The 17,328-nt window shown below is 40.5% G+C and overlaps 1 protein-coding gene across 3 annotated transcripts in view; it reads left to right on the top strand.

Moving 5' to 3' along the window:
- Positions 1-696: 696 nt before the first annotated feature.
- LOC126284080 (uncharacterized) overlaps positions 697-17,328 on the top strand; it is an 86,707-nt gene continuing 70,075 nt past the window's right edge. Inside the window, exon 1 of one of the 3 annotated variants that reach the window (XM_049982714.1) lies at positions 697-1,034. In XM_049982714.1, coding sequence (XP_049838671.1) covers positions 979-1,034 — 56 coding nt within the window. In that variant the 5' untranslated portion in view covers positions 697-978. Of the gene's footprint in view, positions 1,035-1,694; positions 1,769-16,830; positions 16,963-17,328 lie in introns of those variants that run through there. The other 2 variants (XM_049982719.1, XM_049982711.1) reach the window with 2 other exon arrangements.

Genomic DNA, 17,328 nt, shown 5'->3' with positions numbered 1-17,328 from the left:
GAGAGTTATAGCATTCTTTTCAAACAGCTTCTGCCCTGGACTGAAGCATCACAAATAACCTACAGTATGTAAACGAAAATGCAAGTTACTACGGCGGTTATTAAGAATGGCGGCTTTCTTCCTTCTTTCACTTAAAATTTATTACCCGTATATTTCTTTCGCGTATGTTGCCTCACAATGCGGAAGAGCATTATGTATTCTGAAATGAAAAGTAACTGATGAAACAAAATGAATGTGATATTGTACAACACTACGAACTTATATGACTGTCTGCAATGACCTCGATATCAATGGAATAACTTACAAAAAGATAAGGAAACGACATATTAAATCTCCTGTAGCTACTAGTCCGTAAACTAACGTAATAAGACGGAGTCCATTTGTATAGGACGATAGTAGAATATCATTGTTGTTCCAAAATGTGGCGCTCTTCATCTCACAAATGTAGCTGAAAGTATATAAAAGCTTGGAATTATATTCTGATACCCAGTCCATGTTAATTTTATAGGTGCTTCGACGAACGGGTACAGCATTGTTCCAATTTGTTATGCTCTTAACGGCGCAGTCTGTACGTTGCGTTTGTAAAATGCGTTTACGTAGCATCTAAACTTTTGAATTGAGCGCCAGTAGTTCCGTTCTGACTCGCAGTGGCGCTCCGGGTTTTAGCTTCAACCGTGTTGTCGCAGCGACGAATGGGAGAGCAGGAGCTTACGTATCAGTCCCTGCGCAAGGCAACAGCCGCCATTCGTGTGCAAGACGTGAAACAGTTAAATACGTTGCTTGGGTTTCTCCGCTTACACGAAAAAGAAGGCTGAGAAAGGAAGATGGCCACGATAATAAGCGTAGTCTTTATTTTCACAGCTAACATTTCTTCCTTTAATTATTAAGTGATGTAAACTCACGATCAGTGATATATATTTTTACTTACGCATCTAAATAACAAATCAGACTCCCAACAAAAAAACTTTGTGTTGCAAAATGGCTCACGAAAGTGCATTAACCCAGGCATCAAATATAAAGGATGAAGAAGAAAGGTTTGCATTTCTACGTTCCCAAATTAACGGAACGATTAAAAGAAATATATTATCCTTCCATTTAATTTTAATTTCCATTCTTCGAGAGTGTTGTTAATAATTGTGTAGACCCTTAGACAAGTAATCGAAATTTTGTGCTAATTAAGAACGAAATTAAGCTGTCGGTGATATATACGGATTTTGTGGGGTCATTGATTTTCATTGCATGAGTGGTTCATGGTACACTATTTTAAAATAATGGCTTAAAATATTGTTTTAAGTTTGTCGTCATTTTATACAGTATGCTAGTAAGAATTTAGAAGATGCTTTGGTGCAGGGCATATACAATTAATGCTTCTTTTGTTGCATGTCAAGTATATTCACAAAAATAGGTAAATTTTAAATATGAGGGTAACGGATTTTGTTTTGTGTTCATTATGTTCAAAATGTCGAGATTGTAACTGCTTATGTGGCCATACTAAGGCGTTGTGACGTCATCGCTCCATAGGGCGTATAGTGACAACGCAGGGCGTTAACATGAAAATAGCTCCCTAATAGGCTTCCATCAAATATTATGCAATCTTGATTAATAACTGAGAAGCCAAGTAAGCTGCACGATCTTAATAGTTGTTTCATCCATAACGTTAAGTCCAGACTATAAAATGTATTAACCTGTTTACGTGTCACTACGCTAATTTATCTTCTTGTACAAGCTGTTAGGTTAAAAGTAACCTTTAGTCTTCCGACGACATACTGTAAGTAAGAGATTTATTATTTTTTTTTAAGAATAGCATTGTGTTATTAAATATTAATAACGTAATATAAGATCCCGTTGTTGCATACAATGCTCGACGTAGCTTTTTTTTTTTCTTTGCACATGTTTATGTTATTATGTCTTCATACTTTTTTGCGTACATCACGTGCTGCATGACGTAAGTGACGCGTTGCCTCATTCCGTCCTGAAATTGTGTTCGGAAATCTCCACATGTTTGTTAGGTATTAGTGTTCTGCACTTCATCTGTCCTGTTGTACGAATAAGAATGAAGCTTAAAAAATTATTTTTCACTGCATGGACGTATTGTCCGCAGAAATGCTCTAGGTATTTCGTATTCACGTATTGTCCGCAGAAGTGTCCTAGGTATTTCGTACCCCATTCCACTTCATTTTTTTTCCTTTTTATAGTGCATAGAGGGAAAACGCTTCTACATTGATGTGGATTTGTTAGGCTAGGAGTAGACAACAAAAGACAATTTTCATTTAATGACCTTATCCCATTCCTTCCTGGCGCTGCATACAGCATTTAATCATTTACGACGGGGTCGGTTTGTCAGGTAATACGCTAATCAATACCATACATATAAATGTTGTTGTGTAGCAGTATGTCGAAGAACAACGTATACGGAAAAATGTAGGGAGTACGCTCGTACTGATTTCTTTTGTACAATTGATTTTTCTCACAAAAGTCTGTTTTTTACGAGTTAGTTTTAGGGCATGAAATAGGGTATCGCATTACTGGTTGCGTAACGTAAATTACTCTTTATTCTCAGGTGCTTCAGGAACTTTCATTTAATAAACTGTGTCTCATTTTGTAACGTTATATACTGATCAACTGTAAATTAATCTGTTAGACACGTGCAAAATACGACAAAAATTCGTTAAATGCAGTTCTTTGTACGTCTGTTGTTTATATTCTATTAATATGTGGTGTTAACAACAGCAGCGTTTCTAAATGCAGTTATCTTTAAGATTCGAAAAAAATGTAATATGGGTTCAAATAGTAATATTAACTTGAGTGAGGGGGCGGAGGGAGGAGAAAGACACATACGCGTGAATTACACATTGATTGAAATCTTTGGTGAATATTTGAACTGTTTTTTAACAGTGTGCTGTAGAGCTCAGTGAACACTCTTTCATCTGTATCTTCCCTTGCTCGGCATGTCTTCATTTCTTTCCAGCTAACCTGACATCTGACACGCTTGCTGATACGAGCGTTAGAAAGCAAATTGAACTTTATACTGCAGTGGATGTACAGTTAGGGAGAGGCGCTTTTGGAGCTTAGATTTTACGTATTGTTGACCATTAGAAGTAATGCAATTATTTGCCTGCTGCATTGACGTCCTTGGACTTGCACTGCGTCGGTAGTCGCTAGAAACCCTATTCAAAGAACTTTGCTTCTATTGTCAGCGTGAAGTACCCGCATTCACTGGTCTTTTTGCGAATTATTTATGGTCATAGGCCACGAAGAGATATTTCAATAGATTCGTAGAAATTTCGTTGCAGTGCATAAATGACGCGCTCTTAATTTTAAAAAAGAAACAAATTACAGTAATGCAAAATTGAAATTCAGAATCACGATAACTGTTGTGACGATGTCATCATTGCGTATCGTGAATTGTAACACAGTGAACATGTTTATCAAGTCGCGTATTTCAGTAGAGATAACGAAATTCTGTCATAGTTAGCGGCGGGTCTTTCGTAGTATTCCGAAATCATTTTGGAATTGGGACGAGCCAAATAGTTTTTGCGAGCAAAGAATATAAAATTTCAATCGTGATATAGGTTCAGAATAGCAGCACCCAAAATGATAATTAGTTCGCAACCGTAGAATCTTTCTCATTCCCTTTTTCCGGGTGGTAAATAATGTAAATAACAATATCAGAGCAGTCTAACGCATGTCCCAGGGTAATTGCCTTGAAGTTAAGGTCAGTCCACGTTTGAGCGACGCTCTTAGCTTTTTCTGCACGAGTTCAAGAGCGGACCAGTGGTCAGATCCAGGTATGAGGGGAGGGGGGCGCTGCTGCGCAGCTCACCTGAGTTTGGCGGCGACTGCCGAAAAACGGCAAGCTCCCGATTATCCGTTTTAATGAGTAACCGCAACTGCACAGAAAACCGAAAAAAATAGGGTAAACCAAAACACATGTTTTTAACAGAAACTTCCGTTTACAGAACCAGCTAAAAGACGCATTGGAAAAAAATTACTTGCGGATTATTCGCCAGATTGACAACTTACTTACAGAATTACACTTAAGACATACTGTGCCTCGTCTCACATTTCTAGGTCATTTTCGGTAAATAACCGTGCATTTTTCTTTTTTTTTAAATTCATTCTTTTCCTTGCGATAGTTCTTATTTTTCCAACAACAGTAAGAAATCAACGCATTTCGGCCCGTTGATGGACGTGTTAATGGATTACTCGATCGCCTCGTATTCAATCTCTTCTTTTACCAAACACACTTTGTTCACTTTATCCTATTCGTTTATGTAACTGCTTCCCAGGTTTCGCTATTTAACCACCCGCATATGGTTTTGTCGTCTACGTTGTTACAATCCGAACTTTTGATTATTATAACATTATACAACAGGTTTAATATTTATTTTTCCAAAAAATCGCAGATCTATGAACGGATAATACGTATCAGATTAATCGGGAGATCGCAGTAGGTGGAGATTTCACGGCAGATGCCACGGGGTATACTTTTAGTGTGTGTATTTTCGACGACCATCTTTATTGGTGTACCCTTTAAAAATGTCAAATTCAGTAGGATTTACTGTTCAATCAAGCGCTAATCCACAGCCGCCACACCCGTTTATCTTTCGTTTTTACTTTCATGCTTTTTTTTAATGACTCCACGTTCGATAAAGCACTAACTCGTCGAAGAAAAACAAATCAAGAAAATACATTAGGGAAGAAGTAGAGTGTTTTTAGAGTGACCAGCCTGTGATATTGAGAAACCCAATGTTTTGTAGGAGCTAGTCTCCACAAATTATGTGAAAAGTTACGTTATTATCGTATTTCAAAAGAAAACCAAATCAGTATGGCCGGGATGGGACTGGAACCACGTCCTCCTGTTTACGCTGTGCTGTGAAGGAATTTGAATTATTCAGCGTACCCTTGATCGTATTGCAACTAATTACGCTAATTTAGTTTCCCTGTGCTAATAAAAGAATTGGTGTAAGGTTCTTAAGCGATACATTATTTGTCTAAATTTTAGTTTCATATCGGCAACACTAGGAATAGTTGATTACACTGGAGCAGTTCAGGCACACATTGGAAAAACAGATTCCCATCACTACTTTCCTGAAGTTCTTCCTCTGAGTGGTACTCCTGTTCGATAGCAGAATTGTGACCACTGGCTAATGTAAAATCGTCTGCTTTTTCGTTTATTTCTTCATCCATATCATATGCCTCTGTGTCTGAACTCACCTTTAGGAGAATCAGAGTTTAAGTCCAGACCATAACCCCTGTTTTGCTTTCCTTAGTTTCCGGAAATTGCTGTTTGCGAATGCTGAGATTGCTCGTTTGGCACGGCATTGCTGCTTCCTTCCTCCTTACAGAGCTGAGCCAGTGCGCTCTCGTGGTTGTTCAGGTTGTCTACAAATAATTAAAACTGACCTCTGGTCTATTCAGAACGGAAAGAAATAATATTACAGTGCTATTAAGAGATCGAGATTACCCACATGTCTGTGCAAGAGTCTTGAATCAATCCCATTTTTGTCTTAGCCAGTTTTCGCGTTTGCAGCCGCGTTCTCTCGCCCTCCCCTCCTCCGCCCACTACCCTTTCCTCCTCCTGGTACCGGAGCGTGGTCCTGGCGAGTATACTACCATTTATACCTATCCCTCCTTATCGAAAATCGGCAGTACCCTTCTTCGTGCAACCAATTTTTGTTCTTCAGCAACAATTGCTAACAATTATGTGGTTCGTAGTAGTGGCAGCAGCCTCGAGGTTCATATTGTTGAAAGTTTTCTGTGATTTCGCAGTGTGATGCGAGTATGTCTTCAAGATGTCTGTCAATTTTAAATAGAAAGTCATTCTACACAAAAGCCGAAAGTGTGTGATATTTTATTGGTAAGATTGCTATTAAATGTAAGGTTGGTGCCTTTCCCATCTCCTCCTACGTCTCATATAAGTCTCTTCGTCAGGGTTCATGAAACGTGAACAAATGATACTGTTTTCTGCAGTAATGAATGAATGTATTAACATGTGTTTCTAACCTGTACACGATCGCTTTAAGAAAACTTGAGGTGTCTTTGTGTAGACAGAATGATACGGGCGAATGACCTTAACAATGAATTGTAGATTATACATACAGGAGGGAGGCTGCGATCTGATTCTTAATTTCGACCATAATGAACAACTTCATTCGTATTAACCCTTAACTCGAGATGTGACTTTTCAGTAACGTATACCACGAGGTGAGGTTTCTGGGACCCGTATGTTTAAACCGAGGTTTAAGGCAAGAATCATTTGAAATTTTTAATTGATGCTATATAACACTTTTTACAACTATTTAAATGTTGTTTAAATGCCCCTTGTTTATTTTATTGCAATAAACAATGCCTGCAGCATTTCACTATTTATCACACAAAAGTACTTAATTTTGTGTTGCTATTTCACATAAATGGACTGTTAGAGCACAGAATTTTACATTCTGAAAAATTACATAATCTTTGTAGCAAATAAATTTAACTTCGAGGGTTTAAATTTGCGCATATAAGTTCCATCCGATAGATACAAAAAGAAAGTCTGTCAAATTTGACATTCATATTTGTGAACTACATTTTTCTTGTCAGCACTTACAACACTTTCGATTTTAACAGGCACTTTATTTCATTGAAAAAATAGATTCTCATCACTACTTTCTTGAAGTTCTTCCTCTGAATGATACTCCTGTTCGATAGCAGAATTGTGATCACTAACTAATGTAAAATCGTCTGCTTTTTCGTTTACATCCTCATCCATAACACTGACTCCTTCCTCCATAGACCGAATAACAATTCACCAAACTCGGAAAGTTAAAACTGAAACATTGTGAGATAGAGGGTACCGTACTGAAGAAAACAGGTACGTAGTTCACGAGGCGCTGTCCAGGAGACTCCAACACTTATCAGTAACAAGTTTCAACAATAAACACAGAAGGCGATAATGCAACCGACAAAACATCGTAGGCTTGGCGTTTTATGGAGGGTACGGGAAGTAAGGAAGCATTCCACCACTACTGGCCCTGGGGAGCGAGTACGAACATTTTCGCGCGGTCTGAGAGACCACAATTTGAGAGTTACGGGTTATGCATAAATAATAATTAATAGTTCCTTATACAAGATCACGGGGGACTACCATCGTAGTACCTCCATCCTGGCCAAAACTGAAGCCTATTGTGACCTCTTCTCTTCGCTGCTCAATCCAATACGGACTTATTTATTTTCAAGGGGATAATAATAATGTATCTAGCGGGATTCAGTAGTGACGAGTATCAAACGGTGAATCACACTGCTTCGCGTAAGTGTATAGTTTTGAGTCGACAGATTGGACTGTTGTGTGCCTGCAGTATGTGTAATTTAAGAGTGGAAGTAGCTTTCTAGGGAGAGGGAAGTTGCTAGTTATGCTAAATTCTGCTATCAATAGTGCTCTGAAATGTACGGGAGTTTGGCTAGTGCTTCCCACGACAGCTAGGGCATTGTAATTCGCGGATGCGGGCGGGGGGGGGGGGGGGGGGTAATAAAAGTTGAAAACTGGCTGTTGTCAGGTCTGTCCACTCGAATAAAACAAAGAACGGAGTGATATCTGTGCGGCAGAGTATGACTTTTCAGTTAGCTAAATAAACATACACACTTAAAGGCTCCGCAATGTCTCCGTCTTTCCGAGCTCTCTAAATCGTATTCCCGTATAGCTTCTGGAGCTTTCTTTTTATCTCGAGGTCAAGTTTTCGTTAACTGTACCAGGCCGCTATACAGTATTTCCAAGAGTTGTGCCATAACGGAAGAACCAGCGCACAAGAAAAGTTCTCGCCTTCTAGGCGTGGCACAGCAACACCTAAAATTCAGTGCAGGTACGTCTTTCTTTGTAGGAAGTGTGTACACACTTAAATTATTTGACCGAATGCAATGGATAAGACAATGGAGTCTTATTCGGGAGAACGGTGGTTCAAATACCCGTCAGGTCACCCAGATTTTAGGTTATTTAAACTGCTTAAGGCAAATTCCAGGATGACTCCTTTGAAAGGCCACGGGCACTTTTCTTCTCCAACTTGAGCTTTGAGCTTCGTCTCTAATGACCTCGTAGTCAATAGTTAAACCCTATTCCTCCATGGATGTCAGATGTTTTCTGTTGGCTTCCTCTGAACTACTAGTGCTGGACATGACATTAAAAAACATCTCCTGTCTAAAATTCTGATTTGAATTCGAATCATGGGCTGAAGCTCTCTACAAACCAGCCTATATGCATTATGACAATGCATCTAACAGCTAACACAGTTGGGACAATCCAAGTTTCCATATCTTTGCAGTTAGTACTTTTGGGTCAAAGACAGTTTGATAGGTCCGTAGAGGACTTAGTTTGGTTCCAGTGAGCTGTAACGTATAATTTTACATGATTATATTCAACATAAATTTTTTAGTAGATATTACAGAGATCTGTCACCAGATGCCTTTCAGATTCACATGGCCCATACATTATCTGATCAAAAGTATCCGGACACCGTATTAGTGGACATTGATATGGGTTATGTATACCATCACCTTTATTGCGGCCTCATATCTGCTGGAGACACATTCAGTGAGGTGTCGGAATGGCAGCCTATGCTTCGTAATTTGCCGAAACCAGAGAAGGTAGCGGTGTTATGCGCTGGGATCTGGAGTGAAGTCGACTTTCCAACTCATCCCAAAAGTATTCCGTTGAGTTCCAGACCGGGCTATGGGCGGGCCAGTCCATTTCAGAAATACTACTGTCCACAAACCATTGCCTCACAGATCGTGCATTATGACAGGTGCGTCATCATGCTGATAGTCATCATCTCCCAACTGTACCTCCACTGTACGCAGTACACAGTGTTATAAAGTGTGTTCATATACTTCCTCAATTTAGCGTTTTAAGCGCAATTAGGGGACAACATCCTAACCACAAAAAACACACCCAGACCGTAACATCGCCTCCTTCGTACGTCGCTGTTGGCACCACTAATGATGACAGGTAACGTTGTCAGACATTTGCCAGACCCAAACTATTCAGTCGGATTGCCACAGATATAGCGTGATGATTCATCATTTCAGATCACACGTTTTCAGTCATCCATTTATCCACTTGCGTCGCAGTTTACCCATCCTCAAGCTTCGCTTAGCATTGACCACAGAAGTGTGCGGTCTGTCAGGAGCTGTTCGATAATTGTGTCCCATTCTTTTCACCTCCCTAAAGCAGTCATTGTGCCACCAGGATTGCTGGTGGCACTTTGGAACTCAAGAGTTATTCTTTCTGCTCATTTCATGCGCTTTTTCACAACCATCCTTCACAATGCTCGACGGTCCCTGTCCTCCAGTATGAGGTATGCTTGATCTTGATTTAGCTGTGTGTTCTTTTGTGTTTCCACGTCACAGTCCATTTGGGCAGAGTAGAAGAGTGGAAATGCCGCTCACTGATTCTTTACTCAGATGTCCAATGGTTAGTCTACGTTCGAAGTCACTGAACTCACCTGACCGACCTGGTCTGCTATTACTGCTTTTCTACTACCCACCGCCTTTTATACAAGCGGGACCGACTGTAGTAACGTCTAGTGCTAGTAGGCAGTTCCGCATTGCATAGGTCTGTGTGGATTGTTTTGACCAGATGCTGTTCGCTAGACGAATATTGTGGTGTTACTTTTGCTTCCATAAGAATGGTCTTACTGATTTCACTCTAACAGATAAGTTTAAATAATTTTGGTACAGTGTCTGAAATTCTTTTAGAACAAAGATTAGAATCCAGAATGAATATTTTATTTTCCCTGATTCAGAATCATATGATTCCAAGTCTGTACCTAAGCTCTTATGCCAAAAAACGGTTTTACCTTGTGTTCATCCGAAGGAGAAAGGCTAAGGTATAAAGTCCCATGGCGACGACGCCCTTATAGAGCGGGCAAAATTTCCTTTTCGAAGGCACTACCCTGGCGAAAGTGAAAGAGGAAACCAAAATTTCGAAAAAGACTTGAGAATATGATCCATATTCTTTCCTAAGCTAGACAGACGAATGGCTACTACGACTCTTTGGTCGGTTCGAAATCACTAAGACGAAGGAGCTAGGCCGGTTAATAGAACTAGCTTTTGTTTTTTACTCCTTCCACAAGATATAACGATATTGGGCAAGTCTCCTGTTCTTTGATCTTGTAGCGTATGTGATCTTATAAACAGGAAATCTTCATGCTTGAGGCTTGTATTTTGTGTAGCGAAAAAGACTGTAACAGTTTTGTGAGACAGCAGTTGTATTCTCATGTTGGGAAAGTTAGTGGTTTCCACACTTTCGCAAAGTGTTACGGTAAGCACCTTATTTCTGTCGGTGTCATACAAGTTTTTTGAAATCAGCAAACATGGACTGTTGAAATGCTAAAATACGTAAACGGTCATACCACAATGATTTGATAAGATCCGCGTATACGTTCTATACAGTTAAAGGCATTTTTACTCGCTTCCCGAAACAGGTCAATGGTTTAATCAAAAATAAAGATTTGTAGTCACATGAATCTGTCTCGGAAGTTTAAAGTACTTTTCCATTCAAGTTAATGAGATGTAGACTGTCGCATTTGAGAATTTTCGCCGGCCGCGGTGGTCTCGCGGTTCTAGGCGCGCAGTCCGGAACTGTGCGACTGCTACGGTCGCAGGTTCGAACCCTGCCTCGGGCATGGATGTGTGTGACGTCCTTAGATTAGTTAGGTTTAAGTAGTTCTAAGTTCTAGGGGACTGATGACCACAGCAGTTGAGTCCCATAGTGCTCAGAGCCATTTTGAGAATTTTCGCAAGGTAGGAGATGAGATACTGGCGGAAATACAACTATGAGAGAGGATCGTGAGTCGTGCTTGAGTATCTCAGTCGGTAGAGCACTTTCCCTCGAAATGCAAAAGTCCCTTGTTCGAGTCCCTGTCCGGCATACAGTTTTAATACAGCAGGAAGTTTCAATGAATTTCCTGTTTGCTGATCCCAATAGAAAAATAGTTGCGACGATATGTTTTGTGTCCACTGATGACTCAGATATGGTTGTGGTGCCCCTTAGTCATTCCATGCCTCGCTTTCCCTTTATTGCGAAAGGGGTGAGTCATCAACCATTTCGTTTGGTGTCCTCCAGTTTGCTACGTTATTGGTAACTGCGTACATCGCACAATCGGCATTTTTGTCCGACAAATCTCCTGTCGTGAGTTCGCTTTCCCGGCATTCAGTCTGCTCTTTCGGCTTTCCAGGAACCGATCAATGCTCGCCGCTGTGTTTATTCGCGTGCTGGATGGGTATAAAGCCAGAAGCGAGCTTTTTGTAAGCTCTCGTGAACAGCTTGCAAATGACCTAATACTTCAAGTGTTCCACACTGCTTACCGTACCCACTGCATCCAACCAGCCGTCCCATCATTCAACTATCTATCATCAGTTCTCTCTCTCTCTCTCTCTCTCTCTCTCTCTCTCTCTCTCTCTCTCTCTCTCTCTCTCTCTCTCTCTCTCTATCTATCTATCTATCTATCCCTCCCTCCCTCCCTCCCTCCCTCCCTCCCTCCCTCCATCAACCCCTTACCCTCCCTTCTTTCCTCACTCTTTCGTTCTTTTAGGATGTAGTAAGTAAGTAAGTAAGTAAGTAAGTAAGTAAGTGCATTACAACACACAAACTCCACCTTCCATAGATTCTTTGTTAATTCATTGTGTGGTCTGACAAGGGAATTCCATCCATTATTTTTATACCTTGTTAACTAAGTTACCACTCAACATCGTACCGAGCGGCGCGCCACAATGGTCAGCACACTCGGGAGGACGACGGTTCAAACCCGCGTCTGATTTAGGCTTTCCGTGATTTCCCTAAATCGCTTCAGGCGAATGGCGGAATGGTTCATTTGAAAGAGCACGGCAGATTTCCTTCCCCACGCTTCCTTAATCCGATGGGATCGATGACCTCACTGTTTGGTCCCCTCTTCCAAATCAACCAACCACTCTACATTCGTCTTGGTCCCATAAGAACTTACCCCCACTCTACATAGTAACACTATTCCTATCAATACATACGAATAAATCGCGTAAAAACGGAGAATTGGTTCAACAACTTAAGTTTGAATACTACGTAGTGTAACAGTTGCGTTCTAACGTTAAGGACACACAGTAGATCTACATTTATACTCAAAAGTACCATTTGTTGTGTGGCGCAGGCTACTTTATTTATCACTGTCAGTTCCCCGTTCTCTGTTTTAAAGTCAATTAAAACCAGTGCCTACGCCCAGACCCGAGACAAGTATCTAATACGCAACCATCTATTTACGAAGCAGCAATGCTACGTCAGAATAGTAATAAAGTAGCTGTAGTAGTAAAATACTACTTTTAAAGCCGCTTCTCATTTCAGAGTGTATAGTGTCTCCATACCCTACAAATCACTGTGAAGTGCATGGCAGAGAGTACTTCCAATTGTACCATTTATTAGAGCTGCTTCCCGTTTCATTCACGTTTGGAGAACGATTGCTCAGACACGTTGAGTGCGCTGTAATTGCCTAATCTTGCCCTCGCGATCCACGTGGGAGCGATGCATAGGGGGTTGTGGTATATTAATCACTTAAAATAGGCTCTAGAAAGTTTGTAAGTAGTCTTCCTAGGGATAATTGTGCGACATTCTGCGATGGGTCGCACATATGTTTTTGTAAGCAAGCTCCTTTGGAGGCCCGAGTTCTTTAATCGCTCCATTTAAAATACCTACAAATTGTCATACCCAAGTATTTAATGAGTTGATATTGTAGTCATACGACACTAGTTTTCTGTGTAATTCCGATTACGTTTCTCTACATTTAAAACAAGTCGCCCATCTTTGCAACACTTTGAAATCCTATCAAAATCTGACAGTATTGGGTAGCGGTGGAAAGCCAAGGGAAAGCGTTAGGGTTGACGTTTATCGTTGTTTTTTTTCATATATGTTTTTCCCTCTTACTAAATCACTGTGTAATTAGATGGAGCGGTAGCTACGCCCATCTTTTCATGTACTAATAGTTTACTGATCCCGAGATGGCGGAAAACTTCGAATACTGGACTTTTATTCCAACTCTGTCATCCTGACTTAGTTTTTCGGTGTTCTACTTAAACCAGTTGACTAAAATGAAGAATGGTTTCTTAAACAAGGCCACAATCAATTACCTATTTCATTCTTGTTCAGCATAAATAGCGTATAGCGATGTTACACCTAAACTTTGTTCTCCTGCACTTCGTACGTTGCCCTTTCAACTTCCTTCAATTACAATTAAATTTGAGCGTGGTTCTGTTTATGTACGCAGATCATGAAATGAAATGTTCTTCGTGAGCCACCCGGGTCTGGCATCGAACTAACAGCAATTCTACCCCCGCCCCCCCCCCCCCCTCTCTCCAGTTCCGTGTAAAGTAATCACTCAGAAGACCAGCAGTGACCGTATTTGTTTATATCATAATTATTTGTGATGAGGCAGATAGAATAACACTTGCACTTGCGAATACACAAAGGTATTTAGTTGTCTTCTCGCGATTCATACAACCGTCAGCGTACGAACGAGGAAGACAGTCCAGCGATAACAGCGGTAGTGGAATGACCTTGCGAGTTGGTCTCCTCCGTTCTTTGTTACGTAAGCTGAAGCGAAGCTAAACGTGCCGCCTGCCGTCCACGTGGTCCTGTTGCCCTGGTTTTGTCACAGGTGCCACAGAGCGAGGTAGCTCCTCTTACTCAATTAAAGCAGATGCGGAGGCAGATATGCGTGTTGTTCCACTGGAAAGGACACGGCAGATTTCATTCTGCAATCTGACTTTGTGCTCTGTCTATGATAACCTTGAGGTTAAATCGTAAGCTTACTTCAGTCTTCCGTCTATCTGCTCCTTCTGTTATTAACTGCCCCCTTGCACCCTTAGGCCCAAACATTAATACTGCCATGACTTAATTTATGTGCTGCAGCTTAGAATGCTGCTTAGTATCTTTCATATGGGTGTTAATTGAAGATTGAGTAGTGAAATTTTCGAGAGCGTTTCAGCCTTCCAGATTTCTTAATATTCAGCATTTTCGTGGTGTTTAAACCATGTATAAATTTTTGTACAGAGCAGCAGCTATCAGTTTAGGCACCCTCGCAACAGGTATCATTCTAGTATTACCGCTAGGAGGACACCGAAAACCACATGTTATTCTCCTGTTATCGGCAGTCGGACGGAGCAAAATATGAGTCAACGTTTCTACAAATTACTGCAACCAGATGCCTTTTGTTTTATTATTCAGTATTTATTTTCCATTATTTGTTTCGAATCGCCGTGCCATTCATCATTCGGTGGTACATATTCGTTGCATGTTTTTAGCATTATGGGGATCGTGTAGAATTAGTAGTATCAAACCAACAGCTCCTACTAACTCTGCACGACAATCCACAATGCTGCAAACGTGCTGTTAACATGTACCATCTGATGATGAATCATAAGGCGATTCGAAACTCGTAATGGACAGTAAGATTTGAATAAGACAAAAGGTGACTGGCCACAGTAATTTGTGGAAACGTTTATTAATCAGTCGCAATGTTCCACATCCATAATTGATTTACGTTTTAAAACGTAAGTCGTTCTAGGGTAGGCTATCGTTTTCTTCTCAAAACAGTGCTACGCTCGATTCAGTACAGTTGTTAATACATCGCAATCACTTATTGAATACCCCCTCTTTTAATTGGCATCTGGCATTTATCATGATTGTGCCTGCTCGAGTTCGGTCCAGCGAAGCCACATCAGATGCATGCGACATCGGGGCTGTAGGAGGGGAGCTCAATTACTTTGAACGCTGTTTCACAACGGTGTGGTGGGGCGTTGTCTTAGAAAAAGAAAATAGAAAACTGATGGTACTAGATCTTAGATTGACTGCTCTTCAAGCTCTTCTCAAGTCAGAATCTAGCTCCATACATTTCTGCGCGTTTCCTATAAGAAGAAAACTCTCTTCTGACAGAGAGGTGTTTTTAGACTGCGAAAGATGCATTTGTTTCTTCTTGTCCGGTGACTTAACAATACAGTGTAGTAAGAAAGCGAGGTTTCGTCGGTTGTAGAAGTGCCGTTCGTATAGCTAGATGCTAACTCTTTTTATGTGATTTCTTGAATCGAGAGAGCGATATCTTCTTGAACTATGAGTGTAGCGCCTCGCCACTGCACTTACCCATCGGAAACTTTTTGACCATCTGAGTATTCATGTGTTGGGCCAACTGAAATTTTGAGCCAGATAGAAATTCGAACCCAGTTCATGTGATAATCTTGAGCAGTCGGCGTATGGGAGGAGGATGTGCGTAATCTTCTCCAAGCACTGGGGAAGTTTACTCAAAATACGAGTGGACTGCAAGTCCCCGAGTAAAGCTGTTACACAATACTGTGGTTAAGAGATTGGACTCTGATGAGGAGGATCAATCCCTTGTGAGTATCGAAATTAGTGTTTCCGTGGTTTGCGCAAATTGAGGCTAATACTAGGATGTTTCCTTTCAAAAACACTCTTTACGTTTCGCACCCCATTCTTGTCTTAGTCCCATTTTTTTTGTATTCCATTTCGTAATGTCGTCGACAGTACCTGAAACACTATTTTTACTTCCTTCCCTGTATTTCTACCACTATAACTTTTCCAGGAGAGTAACCGTTATGTGTATTACTAACAGCTAACACGGGACACGGTCCCAGTTGCGTGTATGTATCTAATGGCTTCCGGAGGCAATAAGCAATTGATTTTCTATATTTTATACAGTTATTGATCGAATTTAAAACTTTAAAATGCTGTCAGAGCCCACTTATTAAGAGCTGTAATCGTATATAGATTTAACATAATAACAGTTAGAAACTGTGTATGTATGTGTGTGTCCTGAAACAGCGTCTCTCATGGCGCATAGATAACCGAAACTACATTCATGCAGAGTTTGACAATTAGAGCACTTAGCTACTTCGAATGAACTTTACAAATAATTTCAAACCTTTACGAACCTATTTTTCGCTGACACCCCTGCAAAATAATGAGAGGAAAGAAGGTAGTCGCTTACTACATTTTCGCTGTTCATGTAGGAAAACTGCAGTTTCAAGGATAATGTTTTAATTTGTTACGTCGTAATTACTAACACTACGCAAAACACACTTTGGAGACAGGATCCACATATACCACTGGATGTACTTGTAAAATTATAGTATGGCAAGGCTCATAGGTCGGGAGATAGGACGTTTTATACACGGAAGTTCGAATCTTTTAATATTCGGAGCAGGGATTTAAGGTGCAAAACCTAATATAAGCAATCCGAGTTGCCCGTCGCGGTTGATACATGTGCGTTATAAAATTTTGACTGTGTGTCACAATGCGATTGTAGCTTTCATTGGTACCTCGCCAAGATCTTTGCTTTGTTAAAAATTATGCCAGTTAGCGTTTCAAGTTTCACCGTATCACCACTAATAGGGAAACAGCGATTGTAAGATACTCGGCAGTGTTTATTGTAGTCTCAGGCATTCCTTAATACAAAATTTCAAAATTTTCTTAGTTCCTTACAAAAAATATAATAGTTTTACTGATCAATGTGACGCAGTAGGAGACAGTGGATTAGTATTTTAAAAGGGTTCGCTTTAAACGCCCGACAGGATAACCTAAGGTTAGCTTCCTTTCGTATTTGTAAATCATATGGATGGCTCTTTTAAAAAATGCTAAGATCGACTGCTCAGCGCTGTTCTCTCACCATACAATGACCACAGCAGCCCCCCCTTTTTTTCCCGACTGGTTCCACATTCCTGAAACCGTGCAGTGTTAGATTTTATCTAGATAGCGCCAGATTTTATCAGGCTTATCACAGGTGCAGAGCAGAGGAAATTGACGGCACCCATCAGTGAAGAGAGGCCTGCCTAGTCTAGTAGGAATTTTATGCTGTTCCTATTGACTGTACTGATCAAGTTAATACTAGTAATTGCTGAGGAAAAGGCATGGTACTTCGTCATAATTGTCTGTTCCATGATCAATGCGGATGAGAGGTAAAGTCATCTCTGCAGAGCTCACAGCTAAGTGGCCAGCATAGCTTTAGAATCGATAGTGTATGCGGGTCAAAATGTTCCAAATTTGATCCTCGCAGTCTGGGTCTCTCAATGTATTTCATTATCTTTTTTTAACGGTACCTTCAAAGAACGTTACGAGAAAGATGTAATTCTGTTTTGTAATCATTTAGTTTAGAATCCAATGTAACAAGCTGTAATCAGTCGAAACGTCACTGATGACACTATCTCTTAGGTCTTCGTTTTCGATGTAACTGTGATGCGAAAGTGTACTGCGAAGTTATAGTACTTCTATAGAGAATGACCAACCGAAGATGTGCAATGCTAAGGTTCGTACTCCGGAGCCGT

This window comes from Schistocerca gregaria, chromosome 8, assembly GCF_023897955.1.
Source record: "Schistocerca gregaria isolate iqSchGreg1 chromosome 8, iqSchGreg1.2, whole genome shotgun sequence".
Taxonomy (NCBI): domain Eukaryota; kingdom Metazoa; phylum Arthropoda; class Insecta; order Orthoptera; family Acrididae; genus Schistocerca; species Schistocerca gregaria.
This window is presented reverse-complemented; position numbering and strand designations above follow the sequence as displayed.